Source organism: Cimex lectularius, unplaced genomic scaffold (genome assembly GCF_000648675.2).
Source record: "Cimex lectularius strain Harlan isolate CLEC.00 unplaced genomic scaffold, Clec_2.1 scaffold14, whole genome shotgun sequence".
Taxonomy (NCBI): domain Eukaryota; kingdom Metazoa; phylum Arthropoda; class Insecta; order Hemiptera; family Cimicidae; genus Cimex; species Cimex lectularius.
This window is the reverse complement of record NW_019392637.1, coordinates 1663667-1678988: the sequence shown is the minus strand read 5'-3', so window position 1 is coordinate 1678988 and position 15322 is coordinate 1663667. Positions and strand designations below refer to the sequence as shown.

At 35.8% G+C, this 15322-nt stretch overlaps 1 protein-coding gene across 2 annotated transcripts in view; it reads left to right on the top strand.

The window, feature by feature from the left end:
- The first annotated feature begins 6666 nt into the window (after window positions 1-6666).
- The window catches only part of LOC106662964 (forkhead box protein E4-like), a 21842-nt gene continuing 13186 nt past the window's right edge, over window positions 6667-15322 (top strand). Inside the window, exon 1 of one of the 2 annotated variants that reach the window (XR_002910340.1) lies at window positions 6667-6950. Coding sequence is in view for 1 of the 2 variants with exons in the window: in XM_014387422.2 (XP_014242908.1) it covers window positions 6909-6950 (42 nt within the window). In the remaining variant the exon portion in view is untranslated. The remainder of the gene's footprint in view (window positions 6951-15322) is intronic. The other variant, XM_014387422.2, reaches the window with a different exon arrangement.

Sequence of the window (15322 nt, the reverse complement as noted above, 5' to 3'; positions counted from 1 at the left end):
ACAGTTTCAAATTTTCTTTTTACATTTAAACTCCACAAACAATAGGTCAATAATTATTAGGACAATTTGACCTTACATTTATGTCTATACACAGATAAATTGACCCCCCTGAAAAGTCAATAATTACACAATCACCAGGCATCTAAGAGTTCTTTAACATTGTTAATTATTGTATTAATCAACAAAAAGTTAATATTGATCATATGATTGGTCTTTTGATTGGCCCCGAACCGTATTGAATGTTCAGATGGAATCGTCCTAAATTGACCGATACACGTGAGCCCCTTCGCCGTCCCCAGACCTCCTATTGACTCTAGTGGACCGCGGACCGCGCGGCTTCGCCTTTTCACTCTTGTATTCTTTTTTTTTCTCTCTTTCTCTTTTATTTACGACGCCAGCACGAACCCCGACCGCTGGAAAAGGGCAGGGACGAACGGCCCACGATGCGAGTGAGTCACTCTGTCATGCTAACCCCGTGACATAATCCCTCCCGGGTGCAGATGGGCCCGGAGAAAAGAAAAAGAAAGAAAGAAAAAAAACGCTGCCCAAGCCGGTTGTGAAAGTGCACGCGTCGTTAATATCAGTGGGGGCCTAGGCCGAAGAGAGAGAGAAAAGAAAAAGGAAAATTCAAAAGAAAATGCTTAAGGAACGACTTTTCCCGGTTTAAAAACCGCACAAACAACACCCGGGACTTAGGGACTCCGCCTGGAATGGAAAACTGGAAAAAAAGGCACAAACCAATGTTGAACCATCAAGTAAAACTTTTTTTAAATTTTATTTACTTTTTTACACCCTTTAGTTCAATATATACATATTCATAAAGATCAATTATCGGTAACGTCAAAGCATCAAAGATGATCATTGATGACAAGAAACTAAAAAAAAAAAAAAATGCTTAAAAACGTGTTAAACTGTCAGTATTGGGACGCGAATAAAAAAAAGAGATTTCTCGACCTTTTTCAATGTTTTGGGCCATTGAGGCAAAAAGATTTCATAATTGTTGTTGATAGTACCTTTATGGCGATCAGAGATGATCAATGATAACAAGATACTCAAGAAAAAATGCTTAAAAACGTGTTAAACTGTCAGTACTGGGAAGCGAATAAAAAAAGGAGATTTCTCGACCTTTTTCAATGTTTTGAGTCACTGAGGCAAAAAGATTTCATAATTATTGTTGATAGTACCTTTATGGCGATCAGAGATGATCATTGTTGACAAGAAACACTAGCAAAATGTACAAATACTAGTCAAACTGTCAGTGCAGGGAAGCAAGTCAAAAAATAAACATTTCTCGTCGTTTTTTCACTTTTTTTAGATCATGGAGACAAAGAGATTTTAAAATTGTTGAGCGTTTTTTAAGGCAATTATATATGATCATATATGACAATAAACCCAAGAAAAATGCTTAAAAACGTGTTAAACTGTCAGCACAGGAAAGCAAGTAAAAAAAGAGCTTTCTCATCGTTTTTGCACTTTTTTTGAGCCGGTGAGGCGAAAAATACTAGAAAATAATGTCAACTATATTTTTAAGGCAATCGGAGATGATCAGTAATGACAAAATTATGGGTTCGACACCAATAATCACCTCTGATCGCCTTTACAGTATAATGGACAGTATTTTTTAGTATTTTTTTTCTTAATTGCCTAAAAAATGATTTAAAAAAGATTATGTCTCTTATATTTTTGACAGATTTGTATACATTTTGCTTCGGATGTTTGTCATCATTGATCATCTCTGAACGTCTTAAAAGGAGAAAGAATAATAACAATAAAACAATAAAACCCAAAAAATCATTTTTGTCACAACGGCCTGGAAAAAGTGAAAATAAGGGACAAGAAAGCCGAAAGTTTAACTGGTTTTTATAATATTTCTTGGGTTTATTGTCATAAGTGATCAGCACTGACAACCTGTAAAGTGCACTCGACAATATTTTCTTTGTATTTCTTGATTCAAAGGCCTAAAAAAGGGGGGGAAATTGCGAGCAACCTCGATTTTTCAACTTGCCTCCCTTGACTGACAGTTTGACAAATTGTGTACATTTTGCTTTGGTTTTTTGACATCAATGATCATCTCTGATCGCCTTAAAAGGAGAAACGACAAATTCCAAAAAAACTTTTTTGTCTCAACGGCCTGAAAAAAGTGAAATAAGAGACAAGAAACCCGAAAGTTTAACTGTTTTTTGTAAAAATTTTTCTTGGGTTTATTGTCGTAAGTGATCAGCACTGACAACCAGTAAAGTGCACTCGACAATATTTTCTTTGTATTTCTTGATTCAACGGCCTAAAAAAGGGGAGAAAATAGCGAGAAACCTCGATTTTTCAACTTACCTCCCTTTACTGGCAGTTTGACAGTTTTGTGTACATTTTGCTTTGGTTTTTTGACATCAATGATCATCTCTGATCGCCTTAAAAGGAGAAATGACAAATTCCAAAAAATCTTTTTTTCTCGACGGCCTGAAAAAAAAGGGAAAAAAGCTACAAGAAAACAGAAAGTTGAAAACGTGTTTATCAATTATTTTGTAAAGAAAAATTATAAAAACCTGTTAAACTGTTAGCACTGGGAGGCAAGTCGAAAAATCGAACTTTGTCCTAATATATTTTTTCATAGCATTTTAGGCAATTTAAGAACAAATACTAGAAAATATTGTCGATTATACTTTACAGGCGATCAGAGATGATCATTGATGTAAAAAAAAAAAACAACAAAAATGGATAAAAACTTATTTTTCGATTTTTCTTCTTACCACCCACTACTGACAGGTGAAAAAGTTCATAAAGTGGCAAGACGAAAAATCGAAAAATAACAAGTTTTTAAGCATTTTTCTTGGCTTTTGTCATCAATCATCATCTCTGAACGCCTTAAAAGTATAATCGGCAATATTTTCCAGTATTTTTTGCCTCACCGGCCCAAAAAAAAGTGAAAAAAATATGAGAAAGCTCTTTTTTCGACTTGCTTCCCTGTATCGACAGTTTTACACGTTTTTAAGTATTTTTCTTGTCATCAATCATCAGGTTTGATTGCATTAACAGTACAATCTACAATAATTATGCAATCTTTTTGCCTCACGATCTAAAAAAAGTGAAAAAAAATGAGAAAGCTCTTTTTTCGACTTGCCTCCTTGTACCGACAGTTCAACAAGATTTTATACATATTTCTTTGTTTTTTATCATCATTGATCAGCACTGACAGCTTTATTATAAATCTAATGGTTTTTTCGGCCTCAATGAGCTAAATGCTTGAATAAAAGTCATTAAGCTGTCTTCGGTTCATTTTTATCCCAACAACTCGTGTAGTGGTCGGGTCAGGTTAATTGACGTCAATAATTTCCACACAAAAATTACTCACATTGCATAATTACAAAGAGAGAGAGAGAGAGAGAGAGAGAGAGAGAGAGAGAGAGAGAGAGAGAGAATGAGTCGTTGTTCGTTGGTTCTCGAGAGGGACTGGAAAAAAAATTTGCTGAACCAGCGTTCATGCCAATTTTATAGGACGAGCTCGTGCAACCGCACTCACTTTTTCGAAACGTCCGAAACTTCCTACCTCAAAGATTCAAATTTTGTTTAACTCCTCCCGAAAAAGAAAAAAAAACTTGGGTGATTCACGGTGGACTTCCTGAAGCCGTTTTCAACTCCAATCTCTTCGTCTGGGCTAAACAACGGCCAGGGCCGATAACATTGGCCGAGAACGATTTCCGGCTTATCCGAATTGAAAAAAGAAAAAAAAAACAACAGATAAGGCTTAAATTAACAACCCTTAAAAAAAACCAGACTTGAAAGATGAAAACACGGTCCGCACCGTCTCGCGATATCCGACCGTTCTGAACATTACGCGCCGAACCGGGATTGTGCTGATCCGGCTCGATTCCAGGACGTCCGAGGGTCACGTTCCGCTCCCGACTTGTCCAGGGACGGCCGGAAGTGCGAGGCAGCACGGACCCAACTCCGGCTCGGAATCGAACAGAACTATAGACGGATGCAGAAACTCTAATCATGTCTAATCGGTCTTCTCTACGGCTGTTCATCTGTGGATCGAAGAACGATCGAATTGATTGATTATTTGAGGGATCTACCGATTGATATATATTGGTGAATTGGATGGTTAGTTGGAAGGGTGGGGAGGTAGATAGTTACACGGATTGCTAGGTGAGTAGATTTTTTTGATGCATGGACTGATTGATAAGGGACTGATTGATAATGGGCTGGTTAGATGGGTCGGTGGAAAAATATAAATGTAATATTAGTCCTCTGGGCCGGACATCTATTGTTTTTCCCAAGCTTGCTCAAGGAAGGATTTATACAGAAATATATCCCGCCCGGAGGACCAAGTTTCTATATATTCATAGATATATTCAGATACATTCATTCATTTAGAAGTTTAAAAATATGGAAAACTTTTATGCTTTAGGAAAGGAGATTCTCCAAGAGTGAACAACACGAGAGAAAAAATACGAAAATATATCCGGCCCGGAGGACCACATTTGTACAAAAACTAAATTTTTCGAAAAAAGTTTTAATAAAAAAAGGTTTTCCGGTGAAAACAGGTATATTAAAGTGAAATATGCCCTTGAGATATCCGGCCCGGAGGCCAAGTTTTTAAATAAATTAACTGGAATTATTGATGTTAATGACCTTCAAAATATGGAGATTTAAAAAAAAAGGTTTAACCGCAAGGAATTTTGTTAACTAAATACAAAAAAAGGGCCCGGCCCGGAGGACCAAGTTTTTACAAATAAGGATCAATATATTTATTTACAAGTTTAAAAAGATAAAAAAGAAAACGTTTGTTTTTGTCAAGGAGGTTGTCCAAAAATGAGCAACCTAAGGGGTTAAAATAAAAATAAAATGAAAACAAAAGTGAGGAGGGTTGCTAACTAAATACGAGAACCATATCCGGCCCGGAGGACCAATTTTTATAAAAACAAGTCTTTTTTTAAGTGATAAATGTTTTAACAAAAAATTTTCCCAGTTCAAACAGGTATATGAAAGAGACACATATGAGACAGTATTCGGCCCGGAGGACCAAGTTTATTTTTAAAAAATTGGTTCAAATAACGTAATATGGTCCTCCAGTTAGAACATGCTGAGAGGACCTTCAGATTTAAGTCCTCCAATTGAATTGTACACAGTAACTAAAAATTTGGTCCTCCGGGCCGAATCTCACGATAATTCCATTCTTACTATAATTTTCTTCAATTTAAAAAAATCGTATAAATTATAGCCTTCTCAAGAGTTTTATGTAAACTAAAAATAGTATAACAATTGTGCTATTTTACATTGGAAATATTAGAAAGTTGGTCCTCCGGGCCGGATATACCGAACTATTCCATTCTAAAATAATTCTGAGTGGCCCTTTGGATTTAATTGTTCAAACTTAATTATACACAGAAAATTTGCTCAACTACCGTAGCAAAAGATTTGGTCCTCCGGGTCGTATATTGCACAAAATTCGTTCGTCCTTGTCAATATCTACAAATGGGAATCGAAATTTTTTTCAAATTTAGCCTTATTAAGGGTTATAAATAATCAAAATATTCTTTTTCATCTGTATTCTCTATTGTGATATCGAAAGCCTGTATGGTAGGTTTGGTCCTCCGGGTCAGATAAAGAAAAAAGCATCCTATTCTTTACATGAGAAATGACTGTAAATTCAGTCCTCCAATTGAATTTTATGCTGTTTTAATTTTCAGTTTGATTTACTTTGATTCATATGACATGCAGTTACAAATTCGGTCCTCCGGGCTGGATACAAATTAAATACGATATATATATATATATATATATATATATATATATATATAGTGNTATATATATATATAACAGTATGTACTATTTAAAAACAATACTGAGGAGTTCTATGGATTTAGCTTCTCAAATTGAAGTATATATACCATATCTGTAAATTGTCTCAGTTTATTTACGTTAGCTTTTCACTTATGTTATCTAAACATTTGGTCCTCCGGGCCGGGAAACTTTTCATATTTCTTAACCGTAGATTTTAAAGAACTTTTGCTAAAAATACCTAGTAATAATATTAAATACTATCTAGTAAGTACTAAAAATATAATGATGCCTAACAATAATTCGTTCAAATTAAAAAAAAGAAAAAAACTCCATTATTTATAAAAATTGGTCCTCCGGGCCAGATATCTTTGCGTACTTTTTGTCCTTAATTTGAAGGTATTGATTTTTTTCTCTATTATCCTCGGATTTGTTGAGATATCAAACAAAGATTTGTCCAAATTAAGTTAGCTCCTTATTTGTAACAATTGGTCCTCCGGGCCGGATTATGTTACATGTGTTTATTTTAATTGGTTTTGATGGATTCTGTATTATTGTTGAGGGTTGGGGGTTGTTGTACTGTATATACTTAAGAAGTATACAGGGTGTTGCAAGTTCCAAGCGGTCTCGGGCCGTTGTGCCACGTTCTTCGTCAACTCCAGAGAGTAAAGTGGCAGTAACATACATTTCTTTCGTTTGTAGGTCGCCGGTGGGAGGATTATATATACAAATATCATTTTTTTCGTCCTTCGTTTTTAAAATTGCTGTAACCCACCCCTTCCCCAATTGAGTACGGGGGGGGGTTGCATAACCCGAGTAAACCGCTTGTTAAGGGGTTCTCTCACTTCCTACTTGTTCGTTATGTCACCCTCGTCGTATTGGGGCGTAGAGGGGCGCCGTCAGGTCCAATAGGCGGCCGAAGGCGTGGTCTCCGTCTCCCCATGCGCGCCTGCACCCGTTTTCCAACGGCGGGGCAGACGGTCGCCGGGGCCGGTTCGGAAATTTCAACGGGGGGACTTACGACTCCAGTTCAAAGACGGTGCTTAATTAAGTCCGCCTACTCGGTGATAGACGCGTGGAAAAAAAATTATATAAAAATAAACAGATAGCGACACAACAAAGAGAGCCTGATGTACTCTAATAAAATGGTGTCCCATCTCATCGATCAAACAGTAAGTACAAAATAATCAATATTTAATAATAAAAAATAATAATAATAACAAAAATTCTGACGATATGTAAATAAATGGATAGGTAGATTGATCAAGATGTCATATACAGATACGAAGATAAATGGATGGTTAAAGTGAGATTGATGTACAGATCGTACATTTTGAGGTAGATACGTAGATAAATAGGCAATTGGATGAATAGGAAGATAATACGATAAATTATAAGACAGATACGTAGATAAATGGATAGTTAAAGTGATAGATTGATAGACAGATCGTACATCAGGACACTCGTAGAAAAACGGACTGTTGGATAGAAAGGCGGACAATACGATAAATTGTGACATAGATACGTAAATAAATGGATAGGTCGATTGATCGAACTGTGCTTTATAGATACATAAATAAATGGATAATTAAAGTGATAGATTGATAGGCAGATCGTACATCAGTAGACTCGCAGAAAAACGGACTGTTGGATGGAAAGGATAATACGATGAATAGTGACATAGATACGTAAATAAATGGATAATTAAAGTGATAGATTGATAGACAGATCGTACACCAGAAGACTCGTAGAAAAATGTACTGTTGGATGTAAAGGCGGATAATACGATAAATTGCGAGATAGATTGATCAAGCTGTGATATTTAGATATGTAAATAAATGGACAATTAAAGTGATAGATTGATAGACAGATCGTACACCAGGAGACTCGTAGAAAAATGTACTGTTGGATGTAAAGGCGGATAATACGATAAATAGTGAGATAGATAGATCAAGCTGTGATATTTAGATATGTAAATAAATGGATAATTGGAGTGATAGATAGATCGTACATTTTAAGATAAATACGTAGATAAATGTATAGTTGGAAGGATAGGAAGATAATGCAATAAATTTTAAAATAGATACGTTAGATAAATAGAGGGTTGGTTTTATAGACAAGTAAGGCTATAAATTGTGATATACATATGTAGATAAATCGATAGTTGATAGTTGAGTGATAGATAGATCGTACATCAGGAGATGTATAGGTGGATAATACTATAAATTATGAGATAAATAAATAAATGTATAGGTACATTGATCATGGTATATATNAATATATATATATATATATATACATAGGCAGATAAATGCATGGTTAAAAGTGATAGCTAGCTGGATAGGCAGATAAGATCAATTTTGAGTAGATGCGTACATAAATAGATGGGTAAAGTGTATTGATAACTAGACAATAAATTTTGAGATAAATACGTAGATAAATGGATGGTGGTTGATACGAAGATAATAATATAAATGATAAGATAGATGAGTAGATAAATGGATAGTTAGAGTGATAGACAAATCGTACATTTTGATATAAATGGATAGTTCGATGGACAGGAAGATGACACGATAAATTGTAAGATAGGTACATAAATAAAAGGATAGGTTGATTGATTAAGATGTGGTATATAGGTACGTAGATAAATGGATGTTTAAAATGTTAGATGGATGACCAAATCGTACATTTTAAGAAAAAAACGTATGTAAATGTATAGTTGGATTGTTACACAAATAATACGACAAACTGTGGGATAGGTTTGAAAGATAAATCAAAATTTGTTATATAGATGAATAACATTTTGGATAGTTAGAATGGTAGACGTGTCGTACATTGTTAGATAGGCACGTAGATAAATTGATAGGTTGTTTGATAAACAGATGGCAATCTATAAATGTATGCGTCCATTTATCGACGTATCTTTCTTACCATTTATCGCTTTATCAATCTAGGTTTTAGTGTATTTAACCACTTATTCATTCGATCTTTCGCTGGCTCACTCACTCATTTACTCAAGCACTCTCATTTACTCGCTCACATGCTCATTCACTTTTTCTGAATTATTCAGTCCCTCTCTCTCTATCTCTCTCTCTCCCTCTACTGGCTCGCTCCCTTTCTCCCTTTCTCGATCACTCACTCTCCTGCTGGCTTACTCATTCATTCATTCACTGATTTGCTCGCTCACTCATTCAGTCACTCTCATTTATACGCTCTCTACTCACTCTCTAGGTTTCTCTTTCTCATCCACTCTCACTTCTTCATTCTCACCCTTTCTATATTTCTATCACTCTTGAGCACTCATTCGTTCTCATTCAACTCTCTCTCTCCCTCCCTTTCTCGCTCACTCACGCAGTCAGTCTTATTTACACGCTCTCACTCACTCACTCCCCCTCTCTCTCCCTCCCACTCCCTCTCACCCTTTCTCGCTCACTCACATAGTCAGTCTTACTTACACGCTCTCACTCACTCTATCACTCACTCACTCTCTCTCTCGTTCACTCGCTTTTTCTCAATCATTCAGCCATTCTCTCACTCTCTCTCTTTCTCTCTCTCTCTCTCTCTCTCTCTCTCTCTCTCTCTCGTTCACTCGCTTTTTCTCAATCATTCAGTCATTCTCTCACTCACTCACTCTCTCTCTCTCTCGTNTCTCTCTCTCTCTCTCTCTCTCTCTCTCTCTCTCTCTCTCTCTCTCTCTCTCTCTCTCGTTCACTTGCTTTTTCTCAATCATTCAGTCATTCTCTCACTCATTCTCTCTCTATCTATCTTTCCTCTATCTCTCTCGTAAGAACTCATTCTTTCTCACTCATCACTCACTTTCTCTCTCCCTCACTCCTATCACTTTCTCTGTCTGTCTCTCTCTCTCTCTCTCTCTCTCATGCTCTTACGCACTCTCGCACTCTCTTGGTTACTCACTCACCCTCTCACTTGCTCACTCACTCATTCATTCGCTCGCTCTCTCGCTCTCCCTCCCTTCCTCTATCTCTCTCTCTCACTCACTCTCATTCAATCACACACACACTCTCTCTCCATCTCTCATATGTATATACAACAGAGTTTCTTATTGTTCGAAAGATCTTTCGGTCTCCCTGGGCGTCGGCCCGCGTCCTAAAATAAAACGCGCCGTTCCAAACCGGCCGAGAAGGCGGCGAAAACCGTGTTTTCTTACTTTTTGGACTTTGCACTCAGATGATTTTTTTTTTTTTGGTTCAATAATTCTCCCGTTTATATTTTGTTTTCTTTCCGTCTGATCACGTTTTAGGATCGACATCACGCTCTCGGCGTGTCGTTCGACCTCGGATCCGAGATACCCCAACCTGGCGATTAGGATAGGTGATCGTATCGATTCGGAAAATTGAAAAACCAAGTGTTTTTTTTTTTTGTACGATTTTCCCGACCCGATTTCACTGTCCTTTCTCCAACAAGGAGAGGATCCGGCGGGGAAACAATGCGCGCGTCTTATTAATAGAACGGACTGACTCATTTTTCGAACAGTTCCTCCATGCCCCCCGCCCCCGTGGCCCTTTTTAATTGCGCAATAAAAAGATATAATAAGCCGGTGATCTACTGCACACAGAAATAAAATTTAAAAAAAAAAAAAGAAGCCTACACGACCACGGTGCCCAATTAAGCAGCCGGGGGGAACGTTTAACGCTGAGTCCATTTGGGGCCGAGGGGGGCGACTCAGCAGAAACGGTCCACCGACGCTTTTCTGTTTAGCTGGTCCTTTAGGAACGGGCACGAGACGCGTAGAAAAACGGACGGGGGGGCACGATTCAAAAGGAGATCGAACAACGCACTCGAAAAGGACCAGGATCACGACAAACAGACCCTCGAATAAGGCCAGGACAAGTTCTGATTGAAACTTTGCCTTCATTTTTATGAAAAACAGGAGCCAAGGCTCGATTTTTAAACAAAATGTTGTCTGGCGCAATGAATTCACAATCAATAAGGGGTTAAAACGAACATACGCGCCTTAAGGAAAGAGCTCCTAAAAACGTGAAATTTTCCATCAATCTATAACATTCGTATTTCACTTAAAATTTTGAATAGCACTCTTTCTTAACTAATTGACACCTATCAACATTTTTCCTGAACAAAAATGTCCAAATGACGTGGAATTCTGTATCAATCAGGGCTTAGAACGAACATATGAGCTATATCGCTATAATTTTTGTTGGTATGTATCAATACATATAACAATAATCACACAATTTGGGGGAATTCTGTATCAATCATGGCTTAGTACAAACATACAAGCCATAACGATATAATTTATTTGCTGGTATATATCAATCAGGGTTTAAAACCTCCATATCAGCCCTGAATAGCATTCGTTTTGAGTAATTTTTATCAATCAAGATTTTTACTGAACAAAAATCCAAAATTTCGTGGAATTATGTATCAATCAGGGCTCAAAACCTACATAAGAGCCTGCATAGCATTCCTTTTTCACTAAAATTTTTCCTGAACAAAAATCTCAAAATTTCGTGACATTCTGTATAAATCAGAATTTAAAACGAACCTACAAGCCATACAGGTATAATTCTTTTGCTGGTATTTAACAATCGGGCTTAAAACCTACATACGAACCCTGAATAGCACTCTTTCTTAACTAATTTTCATCAATCAAGATTTTTACAGAACAATAATCACAAAAGTTCGGGGAATTCTCTATCAATCAGGGCTTAGAACGAACATACAAGCCATAACGATATAATTTATTTGCTGGTATTTATCAATCAGGGTTTAAAACTTCCATATCAGTCCTGAATAGCATTCGTTTTTGAGTAATTTTCATCAATCAAGATTTTTACTGAACAAAAATCACAAAATTTCGTGGAGTTATGTATCAATGAGGGCTTAAAACGAACCTACAAGCCATAGAGGTAAAATTCTTTTGCTGGTATTTAACAATCGGGCTTACAACCTACATAAGAGCCTGAATAGCATTCGTGTTTTTCACTAATTTTTATCCATCAACATTTTTCCTGATCAAAAATGTCCAAATATCCTGGAATTATGTATCAATCAGGGCTTAGAACGAACCTACAAGCCTTATCGGTATAATTTTTTGTTGGTATGTATCAATCAGGGCTCAAAACCTATACGAGCTTGAATAGCATTCGTTTTTCACTAATTTTCATCAATCAAAATTTTTCCAGAACAAAAATGTCCAAATAACGTGGAATTCTGTATAAATCAGAGCTTAAAACTATGCATCCATCGTGGTTTAGAACTAACTTTGTCTATGATTTTTATCAATCAGGATTCGATTTAAGGGAAAATTGTCCTAACATCGTAAATTTTTTTCATCAATCAGAGCTTAATACGAACCTATCTGCCATAACGATATAAACTTTTTTGCTACTACGTATCAATCAGGTCTCAGAACGAACTAACTTTTTGCTATGCTTTTTTAACAATTCATCTTAAGGGGGAGAAGCAAGTACGTTAAATCTTTATCAATTACAGCCCAAAAAGAAACTTTTCTATTATTTTGAGTCAATCATGGTTCAAACCTATAATAAAAAAAACCCAATGGCATGAAATATGTATCAATCAGGGCTTAAAAGGAATCTACGAGCCCTAATGATATTAATTTTTACCGGGATGTATCAATAAGGGGTTAAAGCAAAAATTTTCATAAGTTTCAATGTTCTATCAATTCGTCTTGAGAAAATCTCCAAACGGCATGAAATCTATATCAATCCGGGCTCAAAAAGTACCGGCGTACTTTAATCAACCAGGATTTATTGTAAGAGGAAAATCCGCTAAAAACATTCAGTTTTGATTACTACGTGTCAATCAGGTTTACTTAAGGAAAAAGCTCCCTAATGTCGTGAAATTTTACATCAAACAGGGCTTAACGCGAACAGCTCAACTCCTTTGTATAATCAGGTTTCATTTTGTAGAATGCAAGGTGTGAAATTCTTGGCTATCAATCTTAATCAATCGGGCTTTATTTCGAAGAGACCAATGTTGTAAAATCTGTATTAATCATGGCACAAATTAAACTAACAATTCCTAATCAACCGGGCTTCATATTTAGAAGAAAATGACGTTAAATCTATCTTTTAACTATTTTATATCAACAAGGCTTCATTTTGAGGTCCCAACGGTGAAATCTGTATCAACCAGGAGTCAAAATAAACTAACAATCACTTATCAATCAGGCTTCATTTTTTAGAGGAAAAGAACGTATCTGTATCAACCAGGGCTTAAAACGAGCTTTTAAAAAGCTTTGGATCAATCACGCTTCAATTTTCAAAGAAAAATACCCTACTCACTGTATCAATCAGAAAGTTAAAAAAGTTCCTTTTAGGCTAGTATGTATTAATATGATAAAAATATCAATCAGAAATTAAAACCAAGTTTTTTTTTACTGCGTGAAATATTTATCAATCAGGGCTCGAAACAGAGTTTTAAAAAGACAATTTGTATCAATCATGCTTCCACTCGAAGGTAAAAACCTTCAATAACCTGAAAACTATATCAATCTTGGATGTGTGTATCAATCAGGCTTTATTAAAAAATAGAACAGTTTTAACTGCCTTACACGTCGTGGTATCAATCATATTTCATAGACATTCAGTCTTTTCATCATCAATCAGGCTTTATATTGAGCAAACCCGGGTCTTTTTGAGGTCTAGATCAAGCTTTATCAAGCTGCCGAACTTGGACTTTACATCAAACAGGTGTCTTTTACCGAACAAAAAGGCCTAATGACAATTCATTTAGCAATTTCCTTTTTGAAAAATCAATCAGGTCCACAAAGTGCAACAAAACGTACCAAATGACACTAGATTTGTTTAATTTTTAATTATCAATCAGGTCATAAATCGAATACATGAGACTAGGCGATATAAATCAGAGGTTAAAACTCTGTATCCATCGTGATGTCAATGATTTTTGTCAATCAGGATTCGATTTAAGGAAAAATGCTCCTAACAGCATTTTTTGCATCAATCAGAACTTAATACGAATTTATCTGCCATAACGATATAAATTTTTTTGCTATGTATCAATCAGGTCGTAGACCGAACTTTTTGCGATGCTTTGTCACAATTCATCTTAAGGGGGAAAATCAAGTACGTTAAATCTTTATCAATTACAGCTCAAAACAAACTTTTCTAATATTTTGAATCAATCATGGTTCAAACCTATAATTAAAAAAACCCAATGACATGAAATATGTATCAATCAGGGCTTAATAGGAATCTACGAGCCCTAAGGATATTAATTTTATTAAAAAGAACCTGCGTACTTTAATCGACCAGGGTTCATTTTAAAAGGAAAATCCGCTAAAAGCATTCAGTTTTGACTACTACGTGTCAATCAGGCTGCCGAATTTAGACTTTAGATCAATCAGGCGTCTTTTACAGAACAAAAAGGCCTAATGACAATTAATTTAGCAATTTTCTTTTTGAAAAATCAATCAGGTTCCACAAAGTGCAACAAAACGTACTAAATGACACTAGATTTGTTTCATTTTTAATTATCAATCAGGTCATAAATCGAATATATGAGCCCAGGCGACAATTCATTTTGTGATTTTTTTTATCAATCTTCTTTTTATTTTAAGAACAAAGCTTCGTTTTTTTTAAATCAGGCCATAAAGAATCAGGATCCAATTTGTACCGATTACAAGACGAGAGAAGATTTTTTTGGACCAGTTTTGACATGTAGTCATGTCCCATTTTATCAATTTTTTTCGTATGCAAATTTTGCGACAAGGGTAATTTGTCGCGAGGGTGAGTGTAAAAAAAGTCAAGATGATCACCGCCCCGGGAGCCTAGAAAACAGAATGTCGTGTTTGTTACGTTAACCGGCTGTTTATTTATACATTTGAGTGGTCTATTTTATAAACCTGTCCTCGCTAAGCCGCATTGAAATATATCCCCCTGATGGGTGTTGAAAGGGGTGGGAGAGGGGGTGGCACATCCTTAAATCTACCTTAATCCGGCACGGATTTATTTTATATTTATCGGATGAAATTTCCGAGGGAACAGAGATAGAGAGTGTGAAAGAGACTAAGACAAATTCCAGAATAGGATCATGGGTTGATAACCTGATCGATTTAAATTTTTGAAAAAACCATCAATCACCCGATAAACGATTGACGCATCAATCAGAGTTAACCATTTTATCTGTTCAGGGGAGAAAAACAACGTTTATAATGGTGGTCATTATGTTTTTATTTCTAATTTTAAAAAAATTCTGATCGATACAAAACTATTTAAAAAAAAAAAAAACCTTTATGGTGTTCGATACAAACAAAATCAAATTGATATGATTAGACAGAAATGGATGTTCATTCTCAATTTTATGATTTAGGACCTGATTGATAAAAGTAGTAAAACATTTCTGTCGTTAAGATGTTTTTTTGTTCATCTTAGGACTTTTCCCTGAGAATAAAGCCTGAGTAATACAAACATGGCATTTCTGAGATTATATTTTTTGTGCTGATCTTAATCCCTAATCTCAGCTGTTTTTAACTGAGTATAAAGTCTGACTGAAACGAACAATCCTGTAATAAAATAAT